Here is a 12,740-nt window from a genome sequence, read left to right as displayed (position 1 = left end):
TGACCATTAGGTCCAGTGGTGGCTGACTCTGAGGTTGTGGCGCTCATCTTGCTTTATTGGCCAAGGGAGTCGGCGTACAGCTTTTGGGTCATATGGCCAGCATGACTAAGCCACTCCTGGCGAACCAGAGCAGCGCACGGAAACGCCGCTTACCTTCCCGCCAGAGTGGTGCCTATTTATCTACTTGCACTTTGACGTGCTTTTGAACTGCTAGGTTGGCAGGAGCAAGGACCGAGCAACGGGAGCTCACCCCGTCGCAGGGATTTGAACCACCGACCTCTGATTAGCAAGTCCTAGGCTCTGTGGTTTAACCCACAGCACCACCCGCGTCTTCATACTTTTAAGAAATGCAAAACTGACCAGTGGCGTAGCGTTGGTTGCTGTGTCCTGAGGCGAGTGGGTGCATGTGCCAGGAGGGTAGCAGCCCAGCCCTCACCGCTCGCCCCCATAAGAGCAAAATAGGGCTGCACTGAGCCAGCTGCCCACCCAAGCAAAGGGCAGCCCAGCTGGCCAACTCAGAGAGGAGCATTCGTCCAGGCTGTGCTGGGGGGCACCATGTTCATGCCCCTCAATTGTGCACCCGGGGCCACGACTCCCCTGGCACCTCCCACACTACACCCCTGACACTGACCCATGAGGCATGTGTGTTAAGGCAGAGCAAGTTTAAATAAACTAGGAAGAACAAGATACAGTAGTTGCTCAAGAAGCAGCCGAGGCATCACAGAACGAGGCTGTCTACTTTACTTACGGCCAAATATGTCGCTGCATATACACTCAGAGCTGCCTCTTTGGAAGGAAATGTTTTTCTGGCTTTCATGATAAGATCTGGGTTTCCAGAGCAAGCCTCTGCACCACTGATGAACTGCGTAAATTGCTGGCATCCAAGAGCGGTGTAGTTGGGTTTGCAAAGTGCAATAAAATGTGGCGCAAGATTCCCAGTCACCACTTGTCCGGCATTTACAAAGATGTCCGTTGCAAAAAGTCCAAATGCATAAATGCCTGGAGAAAAGGAAGAGGAAAAGGAAGAGTTCATAATCTGGAATGCTGACCAAACGTTACTTCAAACAGCAACGGCAATTTCTCCATGAAAGTACCATCCAGAATGCATGAGCAATAACGATGCTAATATATAGTTTGGGTATTTAGGATGGTTTGGAGGTCATCCTCTGAGCGTGTGCACACTATGTTGTCATCAGCATACTGAAGCTCTATGAAGGAAGTTACAGTAACCTTACTCAAAACAAAATTAAAAAAAATCCTTCCAGTAGCACCTTAGAGACCAACTAAGTTTGTTATTGGTATGAGCTTTCGTGTGTACTTCTTCAGATACCTGCATGCACACGAAGGCTCATACCAATAACAAACTTACTTGGTCTCTAAGGTGCTACTGAAGGATTTTTTTTATTTTGTTTTGACTATGGCAGACCAACACGGCTACCTACCTGTAACTGGTAACCTTACTCTTTGCTTTCAGCCTGCTCAGACTGAAGAGCTTTCCATGTGTTCAATATATGATTTCTACTCTGGTGAGGAGTTTCCCTTCGACAAAGTGTAGGATCATGGCAATGAAAATACTGAATAGAGTTGGGGCAATAACACAACCCTGTTTAACACCTGATCCCCCTGTGAATGGTTCACTTTGAGAGCCATTGTTATCTGCGATTGTTGCTGTCATATTATCATGGAGGAGCCGAATGATGTTTACAAATTTATCTGGGCAGCCAATTTTCAGAAGGACAGTCCACAGGGCATTACAATTTACAGTGTTGAAAGACTTAGTCAGGTCAATAACCACTGACAACTGGGAAACACTGGCCTGCGAGCGCTCCAGTTGGAGAACAGCCTTTACTGAAGGTGTCATGGGCTTTGAAGACGCTCAAACTCAGGAGGCAAAGGAGAAACATACTAAGAGGAAGGCACGCTTGGCAAATCCACACTGTGATCAACTCCTGCCCAGAAACCAATGTCCCCACCGTGGAAGGAGGTGTGGATCCAGAATTGGCCTCCACAGTCACTTACGGACTCATTGTTAAAACCGTGTTTATGGAAGACAATCTTACTCGGTTACGAGTGATCGCCAAAGAAGATATAGTTTGGGTATTGTATATTTGCATTGTCCTAGCTAGTTAGAGGCACAGCAATCCAAGAAAGAATTTTTTATTTTATTTTATTTTTTTAGCATAGCTTACATAAAGTCCTAGAATCTCTGCAAGGCAAAGAAAGCTTGGGGAAATAGATGAAATGGAGGAAATGTTGGTAATCATTTCCCTTAGAGGAAGAAGGTCCATCATTAGGTGCGTTTTTGTCCTTCCTCCCACCAAACATTAGCAAAACTGAGGAATGTTTATTATGAATCTTTTATTATCAAAGCTGCATGTATTAGGCCCTGGGTCTTTATTGTTAATCAAGTACAGATGTATTCATCTTATTACTGAAAAGAAAAAGCAGATGCGTTATCATGTGACGAATTCTTTCAGGGGGGTTTCATCAAGTTCCTTAGAAATCTGTCTGGGAATACCAAGTTGAAAATCACTGCCTCTCTTTTAAAAGATTCTGAAAAGGTTTTCAAGAACAACAACAACAAAAACATTCTCTCAGATGCCTCAAAATTACACTTTTTGGAGGGATTCATTTTCACTGTTGCATATTTTTATGTTTTGGGATTTATAGGACTATGGTGTGTGGCATCCTATTTTTATTTACTTATTTGCTTCCTTGTAGTTCTCAAGATGAATATTAACATGAGGGGAAAGTATTACCATAGGTCATTCTTCACCAGCTTGCTGCCCTCCAGAGGTTTTGGGTGACTGATGGGAGTTGTAGTCCAAAACATCTGGTGAACAACAGATTGGCAAAAACCACCATCTAGGGAAAGTTTTCCCAAACCAGGGTATCCAGCTGTTTTTTGAACTACAATTCCCATCATCCCTAACCACCGGTCCTGCTAGCTACGGATGATGGGAGTTGTAGTCCAAAACCTGGAGACCCAAGTTTGGAAAACCCTGATCTAGGGTGAAGACTGGCATTGTCTTTGCTTTCCATCACTCTAGTGGGCATCTCAAGAGAACAGGACAAATCTGCAAGGAAGGCCAGCCATGTCTTTGCACATAGTGCTCACCAATAATAATGTAAGAATTATGAAATTCTAGGTTGTCTGATGTAACAAAGTAAGCAGTTTTTGAAGACTAGTCTGGTGTAGAAGATTTAGCAACAGAATTTCATCCTGAAAGGGCACAAAAACCTCAAAGGAAGCAGCAGAGAACCTCTGACCTGCAAACCTAATTCATTCCACCTCATTTGGCCCACAAAATTGTTTTGGTGAAGCCACACTCACCTGCCCTACACTGGGCATCATATACATGTGAGGCAGGTGAAAAACCAACTGGACTAAATGGGATTTGCAGGCACCGCTGACTGGCATCAGCTGCAAAACCCTATACACAGTACTTTGCAAGCATTGAGAATCCACTGGTCATCAGGGCTTTGCAAGTGCTGTGTCAGGGCGCATGCTTTGAAACAAAAGTGGATGATTGACAGGTGGACAGCCTGTGTGACACATGAAGATCTGGAAAGAATGCATAATAGTCTTACCAAGAAATCTGACAGTCCTGCGCACCAGTGGGTTTATATAGCAACAGTCTCCGGTTAATATTGTTTTTTCTTGGTTTTCAAAATCCCGTGTGGCCATCTGTAAGCAAAACACTGCTGTTTCTCCAACAATGATCTTGAAGGGGGAGAACAAAGAAGAAAAGGATTTCAGTAAATATGCTTAAAAGCGTGAGCAAACAGTCCCTAAAGAAGCCAGTGTCTAACCGAGTGAGGTGCTGAGTATACTGATGTTGGGGGAGGAGGGAGGCTGTAGATTGTCATCTGTTCCCTTATTGTGCCAGAGCAGGGATAGTCAACCTGGTGCCCACCAGCCCTAACCATCATGGAACATAGGAAACTGCATTATACTAAGTGAAGATATTGTTCCCAGCTCAGTTTTGTCTTCAGTGACTGGCCTGGTATTAAACCAATGACCTGCCCTTCTCTACAGGCAGACTTTGCTTCTGATTTATATGACCCAAAAAAACTCATGGTGGACAGACTGCTACTAAATATGAGTTTATTTGGCAACATTCATGATTATTTGATATGATTTGTATAAATATGAACCTTGTATTCCACTATGAAATAAACTTTATGCTACTCATTTATTTAAAGCTTTCTATGATTACTATGATTACGTATTATAATTATTATGCTATCATGTTGTTTTTTTTAATTCCTCTTTCTAGATTTTTATTGAGCATTTAAGACAAATATTTTCAGGTGCAACCTGTGAGGTAGAAACGGGGATCAGAAGAAATGATGGGTGATAGCTTGGAATTTCTTCAGTGCAGGTTTTTTATATTCTGGTTAAAGAAGCCAGGCAGTTTTAGCATACAATTTTAGAAGTCTTGGAAGTAAATTAATTCTGGATTCTTATGGACCACACAAACACACACCAGTCCTACAATCCTTATAAACAGGAAATTCAGGGCTTCGTCTCTCACATATCATCTGTGATATCCTTTGCCTTCAGTCCTTGAGTAAATATGAATTTCACCTTGAATGTGAATTAATCAGAACAATGACAACAACAAAGAGAGCTCTTTATATCCAATCCTAAAACAGCATTTTAAGTGTTGTTCATGCAAGTGTTGAGTGAAAGCCTTGACAGCATGTGTATTTCAGAGGTAATCTTGTTCTCCTCCCATCTCCCCACAGCAACTGTAAAGAACACAATGGATTTGGCACCGTATGTAGACACTTCATTTCCAGTGCAACTTTAACTGAGTCCAGAAGCAGATAAATGGCCAAGGCAGCGGGTGCAAGTTCAGAAGAATCTGCTCCAATTTGCTGTTCATGCCTGAGGAAATTTGACAGCAGTATTCCCTGGGCAAACTCCAGCCAGTTTTACCTCAGGACTCAAACTCTTGGGGAATGGGGCTCATTATTATTATTTTTTACTTAATTATTTGCTCACTACAAAGCAGCTTACAAAAATTAACAGCCAAAAGAATTTACATAGAAACAAAGAGAAGCCATTGCAGTAAAACCATCTACAGTGACCCATAAACTTCTCATGACTAAAGTCTTTGAGGGCAGAAACTGGAAAGTGCAGGAAGATTCTGGAAGATTCTATAAGGTTCATTTCTGAGGCAAATATTGTTTTGACTATCTGAGTCAGGAGAGATAAGTTCCTGCGCTCAGCAAGCTGCTCTCTCACTCTCTCTTACTTTCGTTTGTACCTCATGTGTCTGACGTTTTTTCTGAAGTTTTTTGTAACAAGCCGTTGCCTTTTAGTAAAAGTTTTTTTTTCCCTTTTGGACCTTTGACTCTGCATGGTGTTTGTTTGTTTGTTTGTTTGTTTGTTTGTTTGTTTATTGAGTGATTGATTGATTGATTGATTGCAAGACGCTGTCCATCAGGTTATGGACCCAGCTATTTTTTTGAGTTTTTGAGCATTTTTTGGAGTATGGTTCCTGAGTCAAGGGCTGGCAGTGGCAAGGTGATGCTAAGAGCTGTACTGTGAGGCATAAGGAGCTTCTGCGGTGAGGTCAACAGAGCTGGACTAGCCATGAAGGTGCTGGATTTACTGCTGGAAAGCTGGAGCCAGAGGAGGATGAGGAACATCTCCTGGAGCTGCTTGAAGACCAGAACTTCAGCATCAGCAAGCAGTTATCAAGCAAAGAGCAGAACATTGATCATGATCTGTCAAACACCTGTGAGAAGAGATAGGCTCTCAGCTGGTGCACAAAAGATGTCAAGGATGGTGCCCTCATTGGGGAGAGCATTCCACTAGTGGAGAAGCCACCTTCTGAACCTCCTTCTGAGGGAACACCCAGAGGAGAGCCTCAGATGAAGGGTCCAGGTAGGCTCATATTAGGAGAGGAAATCTGAAAGTTATTGCGATCCTGAGCCGTACAGGGCTTTTAAGGTCAGTTAAGGCCTCTTGGTTGCTCTTGTCTGACTCACCATTCTTCCCTGATTCTCAGAGCCCTGCTTCCCTCACCAGAGTTGTTTGCCTTACTGATAGAATTTGCTTTCCTGCATAATGGACCATCCTAGAAAGCTGGAATGGGCCTCATCTGATGATTGTCCTGGTTCTGGCTTGGTTGCCAAATCTTTAGACTGTTGATCATGTCATGGGTTCTGTCTCAGGAGATTATATCTGGCCTTGATCTGCAGTTCTGGACTTGGATCCCACCAACAAAATTTAGTCGTGAGGCACAACTAAACTTTATTATCAGTTTTCTGGATTCCTGCCACGCTGCTTTGCACACCAGATTCGAGGGCAGAGTACAAATTTAGGTTTCCGCAATATTAAAGTGCCCTGTCACCCTACTAATACAGAGGTGGGAAACCCTTGGACCTCCAGACAATGATGAACTACACCTCCCATCAGTCCCAGCAAGCATGGCCAGGGATGATGGGAGCTGTATTTCAGCAACCAAAGGTTCCCCACACAAATCCTATCACAACAGATGCCTTTTCAAAATGCTGAGGGGTTTTTTTTACACCTTGGATGCAACAGTTGATTTAGGTCCATGCTTGGATAGAGATGTAGGCTTTTCTACTCTTTTGATACTGTCGTGCTTTTGGATTTACATCCAGTTCATTCAATACAAGTACATGGCCCACACTTTGAACTGTATTCCAGCATTAGCTGCTATTTATGATTCTGTTATCACTCCTCCCACTGGGAAGGTCAAGCAATGTTTCGTGTTCTATTCTGGAATCTCCTTTACTGCCAATTACAAGCTGTCTTGCAAATTTTATTTATTAACCTCGTAAAAGTAATTCGGTAGATTTCTGCCTACATTCTTCTCAATCGCTGTTAGACCAATGTTTAGATTCTCCCCTCCTTCTCCCCTCCCAGATTATTTCTAATTTTGAGGCACCTGCTGACACCTGCACCTAATGATCCAAATCTTAGCTGCATTATTTCTCATTAGCCTTCTCTTTCCCCATAAAATGAGCATTTAGTTTCAGTGTTCTCATGACAATCATTTGTTCAGTGATATCCGAATGAAGAAACTCATAGGATTGTGTCAAGTCTCTGATGCTTGTTTAAGCTGATGAAAGAAAATGCCAATCTGATGCAGATTTCATTTTATAAATTTAATAAAACACTTTTATTCTGCTTCTCAGTCAAAGACTCTCAAAGTGGGTGTTTTAAAGGGTTTTTTTCTAACAAATTTAAAAGCATAAAGTATTCAGGTTGCAGCACATTAATCGGGAAGTAAGCCCCACTGAAAACAATAGGGTTTATTTCAAAATTACAGAATGGCAGGAAACAGACTAAAATCAAAGGATCTTTCCAAACCGTTACTATTCTGAAGGTATCAAGCACATACCAGAAAATTCAGGTTGCCAAAGTAAAGTAGATTCAGAAAGTATGGAAGTTTCAATGGGCAGGCTTCATCTAACCAGTCCCATCAGTGGAAGCTTTGTCCAAAGACAACTGCTTGTGTCCCCCTCCCCACCCTTTTACCCTCTCAGACACACAAAATTGGCTCTGGGGTTCAGAAAAACTGCCGGAGCAGCATGCAGGGGGGTGGGGGCATCATTCCATCTGACAAGCTAGAATTATTGAAGAGCGCTACATTGAATTCCACCTAATGTGTTTACTAAGTACAAGTAAAATGCAACGTGCTAAATTATATTGCTCTCTTTTGGCCCAAATTTGCATTGTGGGTTGGCCGCTCTTTCAAGCATGTGCAGATACACATACACAAAGACACAGACACGAGAGAGGGAGGACTGACACACAAAGTGGAATATAGTAGATGGGTTGACAGCTCCCTTTCTCTCCTCTTCTGCCTGCTCTCTATCTATCTTCCCTTCCCCATCCCATTCACTCTCATTCTGTGGCCCACTCCAAGCCTCTTGGTGGAACGTATACAACTTGCAGGTTAGCCACCCCTCCTCTGGTTTCAGAGGTGAACTATTAGCCTAATGTTACACAGCAGTGCTATTTCCCTAGAAAAAACAGGTGCCGGAACTCACCATGAACACCTCCCTCATTCTCTTAGAATGGCAATGACACCCACCTGAGAGGGGCTGAAGCCCAGCAGAGAGGTGCCAGGACTGAGTTCCTGTGAGTTCTCCCTGGAAAAAAGGCCTGGTATGCAGATTTGCATGAACTTCAGAAATAACTGCAAGCACACCAAAAAAAAGGCTACCTTTTAACATGATTCATAATATTATTTATAAAATAATTACTGATTCATTATATCAAATCTAAATTAAAAGCCTTGGAAATTATTCATCATGATTTCATGCATTCATTCAGGAGGAGTTTCCATCCTCAAGCCAAACCAACACACAGAAAAAAAATATATTATTTGTGTTCAGCGGTGGAGCAAGCCGATCAGGCGCCTGGGGCGGTGTGTGTGTCCTTTGCCCAGAGGCAGGGGCAACTGCCTGCGGGGGTGGGGCCAGCTGCCCACAGGGTGGGGCAAGCCAGGGCAGGACGTTCCGTGGGGTCTTGGAGGAGTCTGCCTGCCTCCTTCCACTCCGCCGCCCTACAGCTGAGGTGGAGACAGTGGGCGGGCAGTTTAGGGCAGCACGGAGCCTGCAGGAGCCCAAGCCACTGTGTCACTCCCAGGAGAGACGCATGGCTCGGGCGCACTGCAAGCCCCATGGTGAGTGCCGCCCGGCATTTTGTCACCCCCCTCAGTGGTGACACCTGGGGCGGAATGCCCCCACCGCCGTCTTCCTCCACTCCTGTTTGTTTTGCTGGGTCATCCAAGGTTGGTCTTGGCAAGCTTTCCACTTCCAATAGCCAAAGGCAGAAAGTACAGTGGTATCTTGGGATAGGAATGGGGTCCATTCTGGAGCCCCGTTCGCATCCCGAATGGAACACAAGATGCGACAACGTGTCTGCTCGTGTGCGGGTCGCGTTTCACCACTTCCACGCATGCGCATAATGTAATTTTGAGTGTCTGTGCATGTGCAAGCAGCGAAACCAGGAAGTAACACGCTCTGTTACTTCCGGGTTGCTGCGGAGCGCAACTCGAATGCGCTCAACCCGAAGCACATTCAACTTGAGGTATGACTGTATCCTGGCCTGCATATTTTTTATTCCTGATTCTATCACTACTCCATTTTTGGCTTTTGCCCTTGTAACCATGAGTCCTGTTTCTGTCACTGCATTCAGTCTTCTAACCCAGTCTTGACACTGGGTTTATCCTGCAACTTCTTTGTAGCTGCCTTGTGTACCAATGCGAAAAACCCTTATTTTGCCATGTTACAAGCAGACTGCTGAGTTAAAAGAAGTAGTTTATGGTGTTAAAACAAGGCTAGTCACCTTCCACCCCCCTTAAGACTCTTGCCGTCCCTCACCAAGCTTTCTGGTGCCATTGGGAGTTGGGTCCAACATCACCAAGAATAAATCACATTGTCTTATCCCTGCACTCAACCTACTGGAAGAGACCAAACGCATTGAATTTTAAAACTTGGAAATTGCAGGATGAAGGTGAAATATCATATGGCCTCAAGGTATGACTGATGTTCTCATTAAATATCCAAGAATAGACCTAATATTCTTGTACTCAGGGCAATAAATTCTGAGGTCTAAAAGGGACGCCACATCTGACATCTTTACGAGACAGGATTTCCTCCAATAATTGCAATGTGCTGCTGAACAGATGATACATATTGAACATATATGGCTCAATATAGCTGAACTGCTTTATTTCACATTTAGCAAGTAGTTCATTTTTAGAAAGGCAATTTATCATTCTTTGAAAATGGAGAGTATTGGGAAGTTTACAACTCTGCTCAGCAGTCTGCTCCAACCACAATTCTCTTACCACTTACCAAGGGGGTGGAATCATACTCATGTTTGTGTGTGTGTGTGTGTGTGTGTTCTTTTGAAGGGATTTTGTACCCTGTGGCAGTTCTTAAAGTCAAGACACCCTATAATCAAGACACCCATTAAAAACAAAACAATTCTACTTTGAGCATAGATTCCAGTGGCCAAATCATTAGACCCACACAATCTATGGATTTGCCAGCTTTGTTACTGTTCCTGAGCTACAGCTCAGTAGTACAGGATCTGCTGTGCATGCCAAAGATTCGCTCCCAGGTACAATCCCCGGGATCTCCAGGTAAGTCTGGGAAATTCTCCTGCCTGAAACTTTGTAGAGCCACTTCCAATCAGTGCAGACAACACTAAGCTATTGGTTTGACTCAGTCTAAGGAAACTTCCTATATGCCTTTTATAACAGCAGCCTAAGTAAACATGATCTGAGGTGCATTGCTGCCACCAATCAGCCTTCCCACATCTTGGGTTTAAAAACAAACCAACCTGTGTCCTGTGTAGCATTATTGTGTCCAGGGTATCATATTCAGGCAAGAGCCAATAAACTGGAGATCAGACCAGATAAACATTTACCCTCATTGCATGATGTTATTTGTTTCTTTTACTGGAAGTTAACTGGGGAAGAAAGACTTGGTGGAAGACTCATGTCAGTGGCTACCCTGTGTCCTGCAGAATGCCACAGAAGGTCTCAACACACCAGAATTAAATAGGGGAACCTCTCCCCCAAGTCAATTACATTTCACATCAGGAAAATCTTCACCTGCTTCTTTTTTGCACTTGAGACTGCCTTTGAAGTTTCAACTGAACTATGCATAATATTGAAGGGCAGTACCTGTTTTGAATATTTAGTTGTGTCAAACCACTATTCTTTATTTTCAAAATTATTAATTTTTTACCCCATGTTTTAAACAGGCTAAGTAAAACCTAATCTGAGAGCTAAGTGACACAAAACAGTAGAGTGTATAAGGCAGCAATCTCTAAGCTCTTTGTGGATTTATTAAATGTAAATCCAAGTACAGGCAGTGAAGGACAATTTGTGATTTTTTAATACTTTTTTCCTGCTAAGTATGCATCTCAATATTCAAATCTGCAAATACGAATTTGACTTTCTTTTCTGCTAAAGGCTTGTGTGCTTTAGTTTAGAAATATCATATTCTGAGGCTCAAAAACCCACTGTATATGCAAACCCCAATGGAGTAAACAATTCTTTGATCTTGCACAATCATTTGAGTAACAAAGCATTGAATGTTATTTCTCTCTAGGGTTCACATTCAGGTTTCTTGCAAATAGTTTTTATGAGTGATTGTCAAGCCACACATTACAGCAAAAATAAAACCCCAAGCATCAAAAGATTGGTCAAGACTTAAATTCTGACTGTATATACAGTATAGATTATTAGGGAAGCCCACTGCTTATTTCATTCCATTGTAAAAAATTATCTTTATTTCTGCCCTCTTCTTAATATTATTTAACTAATGATCAATCCACAAGAAGGCTTGCCTTTTTATCCAACGACTGCTAAACTTTTTGTCAAAAGCTTTTGCATCTAAGCTTATAATGTCTACCATTCTTTTTGACATTCTTAAAGAACTGGTGAGACCAGACTTTCATTTGCAGAAGTCATGCTGACTCTTCCACATCAATACTTGTTTTTTCTGCACGTTGAACAATTTAGCTTCAATAATGCTTTCCAACAACTTAGCAGTGTCAGAAGTCAGGCTAATGGGCCTGTAATTTCTGAGTTTCATCTGAATACCTTTTTAAAAATTCATATTACCCTTGCTACCGTCCAGTCCTCTGGTAAGGAGACCAATTTAGTGACAGGTTCCCTATTTTTGCTAGAGCGACAATTTCACACTCGAGTTCTTCAGAAGCTCTTAGATATATTCCATCCAGGCCTAGTGACTTGTTAATTTTTAATTTGTCAGTTAGTCTTGGCACTTCATCTCTTATCACCTCCATTTGACTTCGTTCTTCAAATGCCTTTCCTGAAAAAAAACGTGATTCAGGTGTGAGTACCAGTCTAACATCTTCTGCTGGTGGATGTAAAGAATTCATTTTTCTCTGCAATTTTACTACCCTTCTTCAGTAATCCTTTTACAATGTCATCTTGCAATCTTCCTAGCCCTGTGACTGTCTCTTCTATCTCGTGTATTTAAATAAATTATTATTGTTTTATGAAAGGATTTTATCAATATGCTTCTCAATGTTTATTTGCTTGCATTACTGAAAGGTCTACAAGAAATTATGTTGTCTTCAAGTTTTACTTTGAACAAGATTTCAAAGTAGCTTCCCTGACTTTTCTAGCTTTCTTGACTCTGCTTGTTAAAAGTAAAAGGTAAAGGACCCCTGGACGGTTAAGTCCAGTCAAAGGGGTGCGGCACTCATCTCGCTTTTCAGGCCGAGGGAGCTGGCATTTGTCCACAGACAGCTTTCCAGGTCATGTGGCCAGCATGAGTAAACCGCTTTTGACACAATGCATCACTGTGATGAGTGTCAGAGTGCACGGAAACGCCATTTACCTTCCCTATTTATCTACTCGTGCTGGTGTGCTTTCGAACTGGTAGGTTGGCAGGAGCTGGAACAGAACAATGGGAGCTCACCCTGTTGTGCAGACTCAAACTACCAACCTTCTGATTGGCAAGCCCAAGAGACTCAGTGGTTTAGACCACAGTGCCACCTGTACCCCTTGTTAACCATGCAGGTAACCTCTTAGATTTCTTTGACCTTATGCTCTATGGCAGGGGTAGTCAACCTTTTTATACCTACTGCCCACTAATGCATCTTGCTTGACGGTAAAATTTCCTTACTGCCCACCAGTGCTGCAGTAACATGTGCCATAGTACTTCATGTTACAGATAGGTAGCCGTGTTGGTCTGCCATG

The 12,740-nt window shown here is 42.8% G+C and overlaps 2 protein-coding genes and 1 long non-coding RNA gene across 3 annotated transcripts in view; 2 read left to right on the top strand and 1 right to left on the bottom strand.

Moving 5' to 3' along the window:
• LOC309344035 overlaps positions 1 to 5,313 on the top strand; it is a 28,769-nt gene extending 23,456 nt beyond the window's left edge. The window contains exon 3 of the long non-coding RNA XR_014157565.1: positions 4,753 to 5,313. This is a non-coding gene — a long non-coding RNA (uncharacterized lncRNA). The remainder of the gene's footprint in view (positions 1 to 4,752) is intronic.
• The window catches only part of PLPPR5 (phospholipid phosphatase related 5), a 93,786-nt gene that overhangs the window by 48,850 nt on the left and 32,196 nt on the right, over positions 1 to 12,740 (bottom strand). Inside the window, exons 2-3 of the mRNA XM_081866127.1 lie at positions 3,592 to 3,724; positions 749 to 999 (exon numbers count right to left, since the gene is read on the bottom strand). Of these exons, the coding sequence (XP_081722253.1) occupies positions 749 to 999; positions 3,592 to 3,724 (384 nt within the window). The remainder of the gene's footprint in view (positions 1 to 748; positions 1,000 to 3,591; positions 3,725 to 12,740) is intronic.
• The window catches only part of LOC309344236 (uncharacterized protein), a gene marked incomplete at its 3' end in the record, with an annotated part of 133,235 nt that overhangs the window by 103,136 nt on the left and 17,359 nt on the right, over positions 1 to 12,740 (top strand). The gene's annotated exons all lie outside the window — the stretch shown is intronic.

Source organism: Podarcis erhardii (genome assembly GCF_964252035.2).
Source record: "Podarcis erhardii genome assembly, chromosome: 6".
Classification (NCBI taxonomy): domain Eukaryota; kingdom Metazoa; phylum Chordata; class Lepidosauria; order Squamata; family Lacertidae; genus Podarcis; species Podarcis erhardii.
The sequence above is the reverse complement of the archived record's forward strand: the minus strand, read 5'-3'. Positions and strand labels throughout refer to the sequence as shown.